At 37.9% G+C, this 16591-nt stretch overlaps 1 protein-coding gene across 2 annotated transcripts in view; it reads right to left on the bottom strand.

Moving 5' to 3' along the window:
* Nucleotides 1-582: 582 nt before the first annotated feature.
* The window catches only part of CD82 (CD82 molecule), a 76425-nt gene continuing 60416 nt past the window's right edge, over nt 583-16591 (bottom strand). For both annotated transcript variants that reach the window (XM_087719941.1, XM_087719939.1), the window contains exons 6-9: nt 12629-12736; nt 6460-6648; nt 5153-5236; nt 583-2597 (exon numbers count right to left, since the gene is read on the bottom strand). In XM_087719941.1, the coding sequence (XP_087576067.1) occupies nt 2520-2597; nt 5153-5236; nt 6460-6648; nt 12629-12736 (459 nt within the window). In that variant the 3' untranslated portion in view covers nt 583-2519. The remainder of the gene's footprint in view (nt 2598-5152; nt 5237-6459; nt 6649-12628; nt 12737-16591) is intronic.

Raw genomic sequence — 16591 nt, 5'->3', positions numbered from 1 at the left:
TCTACCCTATGAGATATCACATTTTCTTTGGGAAGTGTATTTCTGAACTTAACTAGACCAGAGGTGAGTTCCTACCGGTTCAGATGGTAGAACCAGTAGTGGAAACTGGGTGACTGGATCTCCAAACTGGTAGGCTCGCCACGTCCCTGAACCAATTCCAGGGTTGCTGCAACATCTTTTTTTTACCTTTGTTATGTGCATGAGCAGACCTATTTATAGGCAACTGTGTGTGCACGAGTGAGCGAAAGGAGCACACCTGTGCAAAATCACACACCAAACTGGCAATAATGCAGGCAGAAACCCACCCCTGATCTAGACCAACAGAAGTCTCTTTTCTTTCTTCTTATTTAGCATAAGTAGGTTAGGACTACATAGAGTAGGGAGGTCCTACATGCAAAAAAACATTGGGGAAAAGTCATTGTTTGAAACAGGCTGCTAAAACCTATTGTGGCCGGTCCAGTTCTGTTGCTCAACAAATGCTCATCAACATAAGTATCCCTGCTGAGCGCAGCAGATCCCTATTTGCATCATTGGCCTCCTAAACAAAGATTGGTTGACACTACAAGAATGAAAGTAGAAACGTTTTGTAATTTTTTTTAAGCAAATGTTTTATTATTGAAATACCCGCCCATTATTTGTTAAATCTGTACATGCATTTGTTTCATTTGGAAGTGGTTTCTAAAAACAAAAACAAAAAAAATCCAAAATGACTCCAGCGTTCTTCTGTTCAAAGCTGAATCCCAGACAACAAGGACCATCGCATAAACACCTTATGAGTGAAGTTTATCAAATGAAGCATGAAGTGATGCATACACAGCCTAGCGTTACAATTCATGTAAAAATGAAACGGCGACTGGTGGATGATGGCAGTAGAACCAACCTGGACCATTATTTCAAATAAAATGGCCAACGTTTGCTAGAATGTTAAATGTGAAATTATTCAAATGCTGGACTCTGAATCATCCAACTGTCTTACTGCACAAAAACTAGCAAAATCACCCCTTGTTATAGTTACGAAATTATAATATTTGTAAGGTAGGAAAGCATGGGAATGCAGGTACTCTTAACTAGATTTGGTCTCTAAATTATCTCAGACCCATTTCATTCTCCCCAAATAGACCAAGATCAAGTTTCCTATTTGCAAAAACTACCTTCTGTGCTGTGAGATGATGGAACGAAGCATTCATGCTTTGATCTATACATTAATAATTGTTAATGTAAGGAATTTGTAGTTCTGGTCATGTTAACATTTCCTGGTTGCCTTCTTTGGCACACCTCAAATAGAAGCTCTCCATGCAAAACCAGAGCCATGGTGTTAGGAGAGAATGCTAATGATACTGTGACCACAATCTGGTCTTTCTTTTTCACAGTTTTATGTACTAGCATCCTTTCCTTAATCTGGAAAGGAGAGAATTCTCTTACAAAACTGGGCTGTTTCCTTGCATTCACTTTAGAATGTAGATGCTCGCATGGCTTTTGAAGAGAGAAGCATCTCTCAGTAAAAATATCAACAGTAAGTTCTTCACAGTGACTTCTGCAACATGGGTTCTGGTGCAAATACAGTGACTCCAAGGTCACATGATTCCCAACTAGAGAGGCAAGAAGAGCTATGTACTTTCCTTGGTACATATAAACTAAAGGCCAGAAAAAGTGTTCCCTGCCACTACTGGCATGAAGAATAGTCAATTTTGTATAGTTCACCATAACAAAGAGAAGACAAAATTACAGAAGATTCATAATAATGTGAATGGAAATATATGTATATCTCCATCACCACCTCAAATAAAGTTGGCAAACCAGGAGTAGATGTCAGAGAGCCCAGACAGACTCATCCTTGGTTATGCAGTCACCAAAATGACTCCAATGTAATGGACTCCCAAAGGGAGGAGTATGACAGAAATGAGGGGAAAAAAAGATATCAGATTTTTCCATATCATACATTCCTGTTCAAAAGGTAAATGGTGGGATTTTAAGCTTGGTGCCTTACAGTCCAATTCTTGATCTGGCTGGTGTCAATTCAATAGATCAGAGGAACTAAAAAAGATAGAGGCATCTGATTATTTAGGGAAAGCCGTTCCTCTCTCTACGGTGCGTTTTTCTAAAAGCATGTGATTAAAAAACTATCCAACCACAACAGCTAAAGCCCCCCTCCCACCTAATCTTCCTCGATGAACAGTATAAGGATTATGTACATATAGCAAACAGCTGCAATAACTGGAATATGGGAATACTCTAAGCTTAGTCACAATCGACAAATGTGGATAAAAGGAAGGGAGGAAGAGGTGCTGGCAATAAAGGTGCAGGGTATCTCACAAGGAGAAGAAGATTTAAATGGCCTGTTTCATAAAAGAACAGTCAAGATATTAAAAGGAGGCTGCCCAAGTCCCTCGAATAATTCGTCAATACCGCACAACCTAATTGAATTGCAGCAACATTGTAGAGTTGAACCCAGAGGGATGACAGTCTGGATTTAAGAAAGGGGGATTTCGTGTGGGGCAGCTCTCAAGACCAGCAGTCTCTCAGTACTTGGGCACTTTGGTGTACTCTTCAGTGTGAATGTTCTTGCAGAGGCAGATAGAGAGCACCATTCCCAGCAACTGCAAGAGAAAAAAGGGAAGGAAGAATGAAAAGGATGGTCCTTTGCACTCATAAAGAAATGGGGACTCCCTGGACAGAATTCAGTTTTTCAGCGATTGTTCAAATTTAGACCAAACACATTCCTATAACGGCACGTAAGACTAACCAAAGTGCATGTTCTGGTTTTAGCAATACCTCTTACACTAGTGCTTTTACAGCCCTCTCTAAGTAGTTTACAGAGTCGGCATACTGCTCCCAACAATCTAGGTCCTCATTTTACCAACCTTTACCAACAGGATGGAAGACTGAGTCAACCCTGAACCAGTGAGAATGGAACTGCCGAACTGCTGGCAATCAGCAGAAGTAGTACTGCATTCTAACCACTGCACCACCACATGTTTTATCTCAACACCCTTTGCAGTGGTGAAATTTGATTTTTTTTTACTACCAGTTCTGTGGGCAGGGCTTGGTGGGCATGGCAGTGGAAGGATATTGCAAAATCTCTATTCCCATCACACTCTGGGGCCACATTCTGGTATTTGTCAGTTCTCTGAACTAACTCAAAATTTCTGCTACTGGTTCTCCAGAACCTGTCAGAACCTGCTAAATTTCACCCCTGACCCTTTACCTTCTCCGTCTTCTTGGTCCCCCTCCTCCTGTCAAAGCAGCAATCATAAGCTCCTCCAGAGAGGGAGCTATATTTTGCTAGCATTACTGTGAAAAGCACTTTCATTCATGGATGAGTTTTGCTATAGTTAGTTCTTGTTTACTGTCGATCATTGGGACAGGGAACTCCACTGGTAAGCGATGCATTCATAATGTGGGGCACTACATGACCGCACCAATTTATGATAGTCCCAATAGTCCCCATTGCTGTTGTTAAGCGAATCTTATGAGGTTGCAGCATTCCACAGTCACATAATTGCCACCTACAATCTCCTGTCAGATTCCGCATTGACTTTGCTTGTTGGAAGCTGGCACAAAATGTGATCACATGACCACAGGATAGTGCAACATTTTAATTGTGTGCAGGTTGCTGAGCACACAAATAGTGACCACATGATCATCGGATGCTGCAATGAACACAACGATAAGGACTCCTCCTAAGTACCCTTTGTTTAGCATAATTGTAAATTTGAACAGACACTCAATGAGGGGACTGCTCCATTTAGTTTTACATGTTTAATAAAATGTTCCAAATAAAAATGTAAGAAGCAGTTAATGAACCATATTCAGCCTGCTGTAACCAATATAGTTGATTTGTCATCATATTGAAATATGTCAGGACAAAAAAGCAGCATCAGCAGATAAGAATTCATACATAATAAAAATAGAAATCAGAAACTTGCTGAGCTGAAGTAAATCTCAATCAGCCATGGGAGAGAGAGAACAAATTGAGAGATTATTACAAAAAAGATGTAGAATTGTAGAGGGAGCAAATAACCAGATCTCCTCAGATATTTGGGTCTTTTGGTATGGATCTATTTATATCTGGTTCATAGTATATCCTCCAGATGCATTCTCTCTCATTCCAACTTTTGCATCTTTGTTTTCAATCACAAAAAAAATATTGCTAATGTGAATAAATTGAAGCTGGTGGGAAAACTTTTAATCAAAGCTATCCTCTTTAAAAGGCTCCAATCATCAGGTAGATGTAGATTATTTAAAAAAATGTACTTTTAGCCAAGATATAATAAACAAATAAGGAATAGAAAGATCAATTCATACTTTTTGGAAAATGGATTATGGAGAATATATTTAAGTACATTTTTCACATGGATATCACTTCTGGGTTTTGTGCCTGTGATGAAAAAAAATGAAACTTTGACTATTGTTTTATCGATCAGAAAGATTTGTCATTATAGAAATATGCTAATGTGCAAAAGCAAAAAGTTGAGGCTGGAGTGTTTTTATCTTGTTCTGTACTAAGAAAGAGTCAGAAGTCAACACTTTTTTTCTTTTTTTCCCTTGTACCTCTCACCTTCTTTTCCCCTATCTTTTTTCCTTCTCTTAATTTCCTATTTTTCTTTGTATTTTATAAATAAATAAATAAATTTAATAAATAAATAGGAAAATTGATTAACTTCCACTAAGTACTAAGTATTCCAAAGAGTATAGGCCAAAGAGCCAATGTACTGTGCATACAGAGAATACTGTGCTTCGTTTCTAAACAGCCACTAACAAAAAAGGGAAGCGGTGGCTCAGTGGCTAAGACACTGAGCTTGTTGATCAGAAAGTTCAGCAGTTCGGCAGCTCGAATCCCTAACGCCACATAACAGAGTGAGCTCCCGTTACTCCCAGCTTCTGCCAACCTGGCAATATGAAAGCACGTAAAAATGCAAGTAGAAAAATAGGGACCACCTTTAGTGGGAAGGTAACAGCATTCTGTGCACCTTCAATGTTAGTCATGCTGGCCACATGATCACGGAGACGCCTTCGGACAGCGCTGGCTGTTCAGCTTTGGAACAGAGATGAGCAACTCCCCTGAGAGTCAGGACTAGCACATATGTGCATGGGGAACCTTTAACTTTTAACAAAAAAGCTTTTTACAGAAGGCAGGAAAATGAACACTTACCTCAATGACTGCAACCCCCGTGCACACTCCAAGGATGATGCCAAGGTTATCTTGCAACCAATTCTGCACACCTTTCATACATCCCTGGAAGATATGTACCACATCTGATTTACCAAGGTTTTAAGATTATTATGGATAATAATTGCCCAAAGCAGGACAATGTTATTGAGCTAGAACCTGAGTACTTTTGAAATCTTTTCTATTTATAATGGCTATTTTGGATAAGACCAAAAGAAATTAGAAAGCTATTATTTTCTCTTTAGTCCATATTACATATGTACAGTTGTAGCGGGAATTTGCATGTACCCACGGATTGGTTTGTCAAGCCGCGGGAAATTTAAACTGCCGTCATTGGCCGGTAGGCTTGCTGAGCTGAATAAATGGAGAGCTCAGGCAGCCTGCTGGCAGATCGCATTGCAACAAACAGGGAAATAAAGTGCTGAACGTTTTGTGTGCCTGCAGTCTCTTCCTTACCTGTGGCCATCTAACAGTCCAGGATTCTCTATGTCTGACAAAGAGGAATTTCCCCCCAGGATATTTTATTTCCTTACTGCTGGCTTGTGACCCAGTTAGAGTCCTAAGGGATGTTGGACACTGAATTTGAACCATATCCATCAGAAATACGTCTGCACTAGAAGAAAAAATGGCACTTATATATCCCAAGTGAAAAACTAAAATTTGGAGCCAATAAATTAACTTAAGAACTGCATATTATAAAAACCTATTCCAGGATTTTGTCACCAAAAGCTATTATTAGGATCACAAATTATACTGCCAAGATAACATCAACGCCAAGACTTTTGTTTTGGAGTATATACTATACTATGTCTGTGAATGTAGCATTTGTTCCAATGGAGGCTTTTTTTGAAATCAAAACTGTGTATGGATAAATAATTGGCTAAATAAATGACCGATAAGACAGGAGAGATTGAGGCAAATAAAGTGTGGCAAAACTGCCTCCAAGAATTAAAATGAACAATAAAAATGCAGCCAAAATGTATTCTCAGAATGACGGGGGGGATGGGCAGTCTGTAATCATGTCAAGGAGATGTCCATGGTTGCATTCACATACCTCTTTCCAACACTTTCCCTTCCTACTAGGAAGACAACTGAGATCAACTCAAAAGTCATTACAAAGAATGCAAGATTTTATATTCTCCTTCCAAAAACCTTTCAGACCAAATGTCAAACAAAATAAGAGTGAAGGGAAGAAGAAGAGAAAGCAGGTAAACAAAAGCTGCTCGCATTTTTTCCTCTCTTCTTTTAAAATCAAGAGATCTCTGGTCTTCCCCAAATGAGACACTTACCTGCTTTTTAATTGGCGAGTCATCCATTATTGTAGAGTTGGCAGTAATATCCAGGGAGCAGAAACCCACTTCGGATGGCACATTAAGGGAGTCATTGAAGCAAGAGCAAGGAAAGAATGTCTGGTTTTTTTCCTGAAGAAGAGTGTTGTTTTTCCAAGTTTCTGGCCCAGTCCAACCACAGCAATGCAGCTATGTTTAAAGGAAAACATCACCTTGTTACTTCCTGTTCAGTGTCACAGGGCCATTATTTTTAAGCAACGAAAACAATTATAATGAAATATGGGGGGATTTTATAAAATCAGTGTTGCTGGAAGGCAAAGGGAATAAACCTACTCCAAAATATATGTTGTTTTGAAGGGGATAAGTGTTAAGTCCTCAAAGCTACATCGAAGATCCAGGAGTGTGCCTTCCAGGAAGCGCCTCCCATTGGCTGGGCTGTGACAGCCACTTGGCGGGAGAGCGCATCCTCACCATTGGTCTGCCTGTCTGACAGCTGCTATATAAAGAGCTGTCAGACAGAGAGTTCCCTGTTGCCGGTTCTGAGTTGCCTCACTTGTTAGCTGTTAGCGCAAATAAAGGTTGTCCATTCCTACCCACCTGGTTCTCAGAATAGAGTAATAAGGGCACAAATGGAATATATTGTATATCTTTTAGTTGTTAAAGATGAAGAAATATAAGGGGGAAGAAAGGGTCTCCGGGGGGGGGGGGGGTGCGCTGTAATATTAGTTGTTTTTTTATTTTGTCTTTATTTTTTTGTATTTAGATGTACATGTATTATGTTTGTATTATTTGATTTTAAAAAAAATAAAAAAATATATTTTTAAAAAGTGTCACAGGCCATTTTGTCACCTATCCAAACGACTCTAACTAGACTAATAAAAGTTTCTTGTTTCATTTCTCAGTTGTTGTGCTTAGGGGAGGGGGGAAGGGAGATTTTGAAGACTGAAGGAAATATTTAACAGGAGATTTGTGGAATGTAGAGTGTTTCATTTCAGAGTGCCAGACTATAACACTGATAAGGCTGTGAGAGCTGAAGCTGACCCACCGTATCCTAGCAACGGCAGGAGGGGAGTGCAAAGAGGCTCATTACCTGCTAGGTTGGCTAACATGACCTGGGACACAAAGGGGAGGGGGGGTGGCCAGTATCTAACTTTTAATTATGCCAGAGTTGGCTTGACTTTTGAACCTGCCGATTTGATGTACCCAATAAACAAGATCTTTGAAAAAGCAACAACCTCAAAGTCTTGAACTAACTGGGAGCATAAGAACAAAGACACATTGAGAGGATTCTTCTTCGGTTTCTCTCTTTTGCTAACTATTACATTTTCTTTAGTGGAACTATCTCACTTAATAACATGCTATAAGTAGCTTACAATTATTTTTAAAAAAAACACCAGCAAAAACTGTGTTCTATTCTGAGAGCATGTGAGGGGTGCAAGAACTGAGGTGAGACAGAGTGAAGTAAAAGCTAACTGTTTATTCTAACCATGTGCTAATAGTACAACAGCTCAGTGATAGGCAACAACTGACTGCCTGTCTGACAGTCCCTTTTATACTCAGCTGTCAGACAGAGCAACTAATTAAGTTGGAGCTAGGCTCCCGTTAGGGGAGCAGACGAGAGTCAGAACTTAGAACACAAAAGACTTGTCCATGTAGTTGCCAAGAGTCAAAACGGACAAGCAAATCAAAGCACACCTTCACCGTAATATAGCAAAACTCACTTTCTTTACAATTTACGATAGTAAAACTCAAGCAGCAGATGCCATGTTAATTGATTCCATAAATAAATTACTGAAATTACTGATTTTGTGAATTTGGAATAAATTTTAAGGAGAAAAAAAATTAGTAGCAAGTCTTGTTTACGCAGAATCATCCACTTAGTCACATTAAAGGCAAAATATATCCAAAGTTAATATCTCCAGGATCCCTAGATTTACACTGCAATGTCAAATGCACCTCTATTAATTCTAGATAATTCATTTCAACCTGTACACAATTAACAAAATGACAACAAAATGTCCCTCTTTTAGAGATTTAAAATAATTCTACTTGCCACACTAGAAAAATAAGCAGGAGTGGGTTGATTTCCCCCCCCCCCTTTGGGTAACTTTGGGAGCTACTTTATGTGTTTTGGGCAGCTGTATGAATTTATTTATGTATGAAATTATAAGATTTATAAATCTTATAATTTTCACTGTTAGGTGTGAGATGGGTAGCATATATTGTAGACATTATTACAATTTTTATTATTAAAAATGAACAGATCTTTCATATGAAAGCATATTCCAATATATGAAACGACTTCACCTGTCTGGAAATGTGAGAAGTTCATTGTGAAAGAACTATCAGTACTTTCAGAAATGGTGCTATTAATAAGAACTACATGGACACCTCAAGGGCTTCTATGGAAATGGCTTACAGATCAACTGATAGGGGCACTGGCTGAGAAACTGCCTCCATATAAGGTCTGTTAAGAATTCTATAACCAAAATGGCATTATAGTACAATGAAGCTGGATGCAACATTTCCAGCACGCTATTTGCTTGTGAGTTTCCTCGATCCAATTTCAAATGGAGGGTAACAATTGTAAAACCCAGCATAGCCACCCAAAAAATAGATGCTTCATAAAGTTGTATATTCGTCTACTTCCACAGTGTCATCTGTTAGGTCTCACTCAATGGTATTCTGGAACAGCAGACAGTTAGATTTCATTCTGCTTGAAGATCTCCAGATTCAATGCAACGCCCTGAATTGCTAGTTCTTTGAAAGTGTTCAAAGAAATATGTTACAGAGGAACTTCCCAGTCTCACTCATAAACACCAGCTTGAGGGTTATTTCCTTAGCATGAAAAAGACCAATTGTTAAGAACAGCCAGTCACCAAAAGATGGAGCTCTTCTACTATTCTCTCCTCTTAGCTTGTGGTTGAAATAGGATTATATAAAAAGTTGGCAAGACTTTTCATTTGTGAAGAAAGACCAAATAAGCCTTAATTATATAATATACTGTTCTGTATGCAAATAAGAGCAGGTTTGCTGTTGGGAATAGAATATATAAACAGAAACCTGCTGAAAATGGTAATAGTAATCTATGCAATAGCTACAATACTGTGAGAAGAAATTATAACTTTTGGACCAACTGAGAGTTTACTTAGTCCTAAGTAGCTGAAATGAATTTCATTGTTTCATTTCTGGTTTACAAAGACCATAACTGATGTTTTGTTTTGTTTTGTTTGGAGATACTCTACAGGTTTGTGATTTATGATAAAACATCTTAGTCTGTGAACTAATAGCTTCAATTAAAATATCCTCAATTAGTTTAGGAAGAAAACCAAACTCAAATTTCTCTCATATTGGATGAATACAATATAATCTCTAAGATAAGAGAATCTGAATGGATAAAGAACGTATTAAGCACCAATGTCCAATTAACATGACTGTATTGGTATAAAAGAGATTTTAAGCTATGGATTATATGCCTAGTACATGCTCTCTCTACCCCTATCCCCTGCCATGTCTACTAGAAGAGGCAGCAGGCCTAGAAAAGACTACAAATTTGCAAAAAGTCAAATCATACTCTGCAAAGAATAATGCTACCAATTTGGAGGTTGCTTCTGCTATAGGGTAAACAACTTCTCTTATCCAAGGAAAAGCACTGACTACATTTAATACAAGTCTTCAGTTATGCTTAGGTTTGTTAAAAAGTCCAAACAAGTTCTGCACCACATTTTAATACAGCTTTATTTGACTAAAGAGAAATTGTATATGTGCTTTTTAATTCTCAGAAGAAGGAATAGAACCACATTTATTCAAATGTACGAAACAGTTTTTCTATTAGAAGACATTCTAATTAGCAGAAAAAGGTAACGCCTAAGGGAAATGCGTCCTTAATTCCAGCGTAAAGATTGCATAAAGCCTTAAAAGCCAACTAATCTATCTCCTTTGACTTTGAAAAAGCATGATAAAGTAGAAAGAGCATTAATGCTTTTGAACTTTGGTTTTGGAGAAGACTCCTGAGAATACTATAGCAAAGAAGAAGAAAAAAGCCAAAAGCCAATGCATCATAGAATAAATCAATCCAGAACTCTTATTCAGAGCTCAAATGATCTGGGTCAAATTATCATACGTTGATTACTTTATGCAAAAGACTATAGTTCTTTTGAAAAACCTACAGTATAATCAGTGGTGGGTTTCAAAAATTTTTCAAACCTCTGTGGTTGTGGCTTCCTTTGTGGGAGTGGCTTGCCGGCCATGTGACCTGGTGGGAGCGGCTTGCCAACCATGTGATCTCTCTCTCTCTCTCTCTCTCTCTCTCTCTCTCTCTCTCTCTCTCTCCCCTTCCTTCCTTTTGTCTCTCTGTCCCTTTTTCCCTTTTTTCTTTCACCACTCTCACTTTTTTCTTTCTTTTTCTTTCTTCCTTTCTTCCTTTCTTTCTCTTTCTTTCTTTCTCTCTCTCTCTCTCTCTCTCTCTCTCTGTGTGTGTGTGTGTGTGTGTGTGTCTGTGTGTGTGAGTGGTGGGTTTCAAAAAAATTTGGAACCTCTTCTGTAAGTGTGGCCTGCTTTCTGGTGGAACCTCTTCTAACCGGTTCAGTAGATTTGACAAACCGGTTCTACCGAACTGGTGCAAACTGGTAGGAACCCACCTCTGAGTATAATGCTAGGAATGGAAGGATAGCAAAAAAGAGAATGGCCAATAATAAGGTGGATGGACTCAGTTACAGCAACGATGAATGCACCATTGGAAAACCTGAAGGACTAAATTAGGAACAGACCATGTATGATTATTAAAAGACAACACCAACTTGATGGAACATAATCCAGCTCTTTATTTATCTATATCCTACAAATATCTGGACCAAGTCAATATAACTGGTAACCTCTTAGAGCTAACATGCCCCAGTCTTATTTTTGTGGCTTCTTACCAACCAGATGCTGTGATAAACTGAAACTATATTAAATGGCACCAAAGGCTACATACAGGGGAAATGATGTTTAGGCTAGTTGGGTAAGAATGACAGGAGTACAGAAATGATTGCTGTCAAGAGCCATCAGTAGTAGGCAGATTATGGTGGCCACCAGTATCAACCTCAACAATGTATACAAATTGTGAATGATTCAGGAGCCCTGGTTTATGTGAAGCCTACAAATAAAAATATGAAATAAATCATGTCTGAATTTATAAGAAAACTGTCTGACAACAAGTTTTCACATATGGAACTCGCTAGTAAATGCGGTCACAGTGTTGAAAATGTATATAAATACACTGCCACGATGCAGCTTTGCACCCTGTAGTAATTGAACACGTGAACAATTCCGGCATGCTTCATTTTTTTGTGGTAACACCCCAAAGTATATCTCATGTACAGGACATGCCAAACTTTACATCTGGCAAAGTAGATATTGCATAATTATTCACACATGTCAATGGATCCATATTCTCCACACATGTTCAATTTGAGTTGGACTAGCACTGAAGAGATTCAGGTTCAAGTCTCTGCTCAAGCAAGAAACTCAGTGATCTCATCTCTCTGTCTAATCTAAGTCACTGAATAAAATACAAAGAGGAAATTATGTATAGTGTCTTGAGCTTTTAAAGCCGTGTTTTTGAAACTTGACCTCCTTAAGATGTGTAGATTTCAATTCCATGCATCTTAAATTCCCCAAGTTGAAGACCATGTCCTGGGAGTTGTGGTTCATATATCTTAAAGAGGTCAAGTTTGAAAAACACTGCTTTAGAGAAAAGATAGGTTGGGATTGCAGTGACTGATCGAATAACTTCCTTGGAGATGCAGTAGAACTTCATATCACGAGCACTGTTTGGTGCAAAGACATTTTAACAAATAACAAGATCTCTTGTTTATACCTCTGTACTGTGCATCTTGAGAACAATACCAGAGGAAAACAAAAAGACAGTATATTAATGATATGACCCACTATATGAAAGCAACTTTTTCCTCATATACTGTATAGAACTTGTGTGTGGCTCATAAGGTTCTCTACCCATGTACTTCTGCATGTAACCAATCTTCAAACATCAATATGTTTTAATCAGTATGATTAAATTAGATGAAGTTCACTGTTGATGTTACTATTCTCATTGAAGAAAAAGCTTACCATATGTATTATTGACAATATCACTAACAGTCTCATTAACTCTTACATAGCAACTTACTTGTAACTGGACATAGTCCCAAGCATTTTCAAGGGTCCTGTTGGTTTCATCATAAGGATTATAATTCTGGACAAGTTCGCTAACAATCCCAGACATTTCCGCTTTAAGCTAGTAAAAATAATACAAAATATAATTAAGCACTGGTCTTGTAATCCCATCTTACATTTGAAGATATATAAATTACTTGAACTTTATTCCATAATAAGGGAGCCTTTTCCTTTTTTGATGAAGCCCCAGATGTGTCTTCCAGCATGTCCTGCAAGTAAGAACTGGAGAGAGAGAAAGAAAAGGAGGAACAACAACAGTAAATTTTTTCTCTGTCAACAAAAAGAAAGGAAGGGTCAGAACATTTCACTCAATGCTGAAGGATTATGTTTTATTTAAAATGAACCTGTTTTCCCAAAGAGCAATGATTATAATCCATCCAGAGAATTCCTTTCAACTCCTCACATGGTAGCTCTTTCTTACACAAATAGGGCACGGCTAGTCTAGTGAAGAGAAGGACCGAGAGAGACATGATAGCAGTGTTCCAATATTTGAGGAACTGCCACAGAAAGGAAGGGGTCAAGCTATTTTCCAAGGCACCTGAAGGCCAGACAAGGAATAATGGAGAGATTCAACCTGGAAATAACGAGAAATTTTCTGACAGTGAGAGCAACCAACCAATGGAACAGTTTGCCTTCAGAGGTTGTGGGAGCTTCATCATTGGAAGCTTTCAAGAAGAGACTGGACTGCCATCTGTCAAAAATGGTATAAGATCTGCTTTGGTGGGGGTTGGACTAGATGACCTATAAGGTCCCTTCCAACTCTTTAATCTATACAGATAAACACACATGCATGCACGCGTGCACACATACACATGCACATACACACACACAGCCCCTGATAGACACCTAAGCCTGCTATTATGCTGGCTGTTCTTGGAATCTGCTGGATCACCCCATTGTTCAGTACTTCAGAGAGATGCCACCTTTTGTGGGAGAATGGTAGAGCCAGGGCAAATGTAAATATGTCACCCTCAAGGTGCCTTAGGGATATTTTTTTCTGAAACAATAGATGATCTTAGATGGCTTTGAAAAAAATAGTCACATGATCCTCAGTCTAGGAAGTCAAATACAGAAAATAGGCCTAAAGTTTGTTTGGTTGTTTGTATCTCACCTTGGCTGTTTTTTTATAAATATGCTATTTCTTCCGCCTATTGTCCCCACAACAACAACCTGAAAGAGAGTGTCTGGCCCAAAGTCATCAGCTGGCTTTCATGGCTAAGGCAGGATTTACAAAAGGTTCCAAAAGGAAAAGGCACAGTGGCTACAAACAATGTCTAAGCTGTGATGATGTAATTGTTAGCTATTCTATCAGTATCTTTCAGAACAAGTATGAATATCAGCCTGTTGGTGCTGAGTACTAAGCTCACAGGGTTCATATTGTGGCAATTAGATAATATGGATGACACAGAGTAAGGAAAGAAACACAAGCAATCAAGTTCTTGCAAAACAGAGTTGCTGCAAGATATTGCCAACTACTTCATATTTGGAAAGAAGGCAGCCATCTGTCCTTTTTGTTTTTAGGACACATGTCTGAGCAAATGGCAGAAACCTCCTGCTGTGTGAGCCCAGCAAGTGTCAAGTCAGCAAAATGCAAACTCATCCCTTGAGCTATGAATGGCACAAGTGTCTGGATTACTATCTGCCAACTGCAAAGATGATGACAAACAAGAACAGTACAATGTTTCACAACTTCCTCTTAGTGAAACTGGAAATTACCACAAAGGTCAAAAGTTTCCATTAAAAATTAACTTTCTTGGGTTCAAGTCAAACTGCAGTTCACGCTTTCAATTTTTACTTTGTCTACTAGCGTCAAAAACTAAGGTATACCGAAGAATGGAAAAGGAATGCAATTTATAGTTACTTGAATATTGTGCAAGGTTTTTTAAAAAATTATATTGCACCATGTTAAAGATAGAGGGACTTATTGTTATTGATCAACATAGAATTTTTCCTTTTTCAATTTGCTATAATAATGGACATAATAATGGACATGTTCCTGTTCAGGAGAGACATAGGAAAATTAACAATATTAACATAAACTCAGGACTATTTGCTTTTTGAAAATGCATTAATGTTAGACACTATGGGCATGAAATGGCAGAATTTCTTTTATTTCCTTTTTTTCATTTACTGCATTGCTTTTATTTTCCTTTCATGATAAAAGTGTTGGGAAGTTTGGATATTCTCATTTTCAGGATGACTTGCAAATGTTGCTTTTCTACTGCCATATGACAATGTTAAGGCAACCTACGAAAATCTTACATAAATTAATCCGGAAAAATATTTTCTGAGGAACATGGAAAGGTACCCACAGATTTATCTTTTCCTCTAATGCTGGCCTGAAGCCTAATGCTGAGCAAGGGCAGAAGGATGAATATGTAGGGAGCATTGCAATATCAGTCTGTGATATTTTCAATCTACATTAAATGGAGCTTCCATCAGCAATTTTAACAAATGGAAATAATTTACACAAACTGAGTACTGGCTAAAGAACTGTATGACTGAATCTGGGTTCAAAGAGCAGCATAATGGTGTAAATTACATAAATGGGTCTTGGAGAAAACTTAATTCAAAGTTAGTTTAAAGATTAATAAGGATCCACTAATGAATCTTATAATTCATTAGATCTAAACTCTAAAGACACTCGTGAAGTTTTAAAGCAAGCATTGTAGAGGGGAAAAGTGCCTCTATGACTCTGAATGAAAATGAAGAAACAATATATGGAATTTAGCAAACTCCTCCAGTCTAAATGCAGAAATATGGAATATGACTCAACCCAGTGTAAGAGAGGACAGATGGCTGCTTTCCTACCCAACAGTCACATTATAGTTGAAACTTAGTCTATTTTCATAATCCAGAATACTGGGAAGAAGAACAGAGTCTGGTATTTTGAACCTCTCCTGCCAACAGAATCTCCATTTAGTTCCCTCAGAGGTTTCCCCACAATAGGCAAAAGAAGAAGAAAAACAAGGCTTCATCTATCCCTGTTATTAAAGCAAGCCTGAAGAAACACATGTAGCCTTCCATCTTTACTGCACAGATGCGAAAACCAAAACCTTGATGGGGGGGGGGGGAGAAATGAGTGATAGAAGCAATTGCACTCTACTGCCAGGAACAAATTTGTGCAAAACCTCCCATATTCCACAAGTAGAAGTTGCCAATGACTGCTCACTTTTTCAAACATTACACCTTATTGAAAGTTGTCCTGACTAGACTACACACATACTTAAACTCATTACTCTGTATTGCCACATTGACTTCTGTAAGTCAAGGTATTGGGAGGAAGGGTGGGGACAATATACAATTGTCTTCAATTTAAACTAAAGATTAAGTTTGACTACTCTTAGGTTCTAATGTTATTATCGCCATTACACATTATCTTGCAAAAATGGGTTTAGAAAAATTAGTACATTTTTTAAAAACAATTGTATGTATTTTATATGTAAGTTTTGCATCAGAGCAGTTTTTATTGAGATTTTTGTATGCTTCTCTGATTAATATTTTATTTTTTTTCTTTATTAGAGGTTGCTGCACAACATCCATACAAGTGTAACAACTGAAATATACTGTTATTTCCTCTCATGGTTTGCAAAGTTCAAGTTAATTAAATTTACATTAAAATGTAAACTCAACGTTCAAGAATCTGAAAGACAGTTTTGTAGCTGAGTAAGTGAAATGGCATCCCATTTTTCCTGGTCTTTTGTAACCTCTGGACATTAAAGGCAAAATTCATTTTCTTTCTTGTTTGGAAATTTAAATTCTACACAAGCCATATACTAAATCTCAAAATAGCAAAAATGGGTACAGAGATTACTAAGATTATAAATCAAAAATTAGAGGTTCTTTCCAAGAAGCGGGTTAGTGGAAAGAAGCATATTATAAGAGAAAAAAGTGGTCTGAATGCTTTATTCACATA

This window comes from Thamnophis sirtalis, unplaced genomic scaffold (genome assembly GCF_051295495.1).
Source record: "Thamnophis sirtalis isolate CommonGarterSnake01/CBP01778 unplaced genomic scaffold, rThaSir2_p1.2 scaffold_1, whole genome shotgun sequence".
In the NCBI taxonomy this organism is placed as follows: domain Eukaryota; kingdom Metazoa; phylum Chordata; class Lepidosauria; order Squamata; family Natricidae; genus Thamnophis; species Thamnophis sirtalis.
Note: the sequence above shows the minus strand (reverse complement) of the source record. Positions and strands in the feature narration are given on the sequence as shown.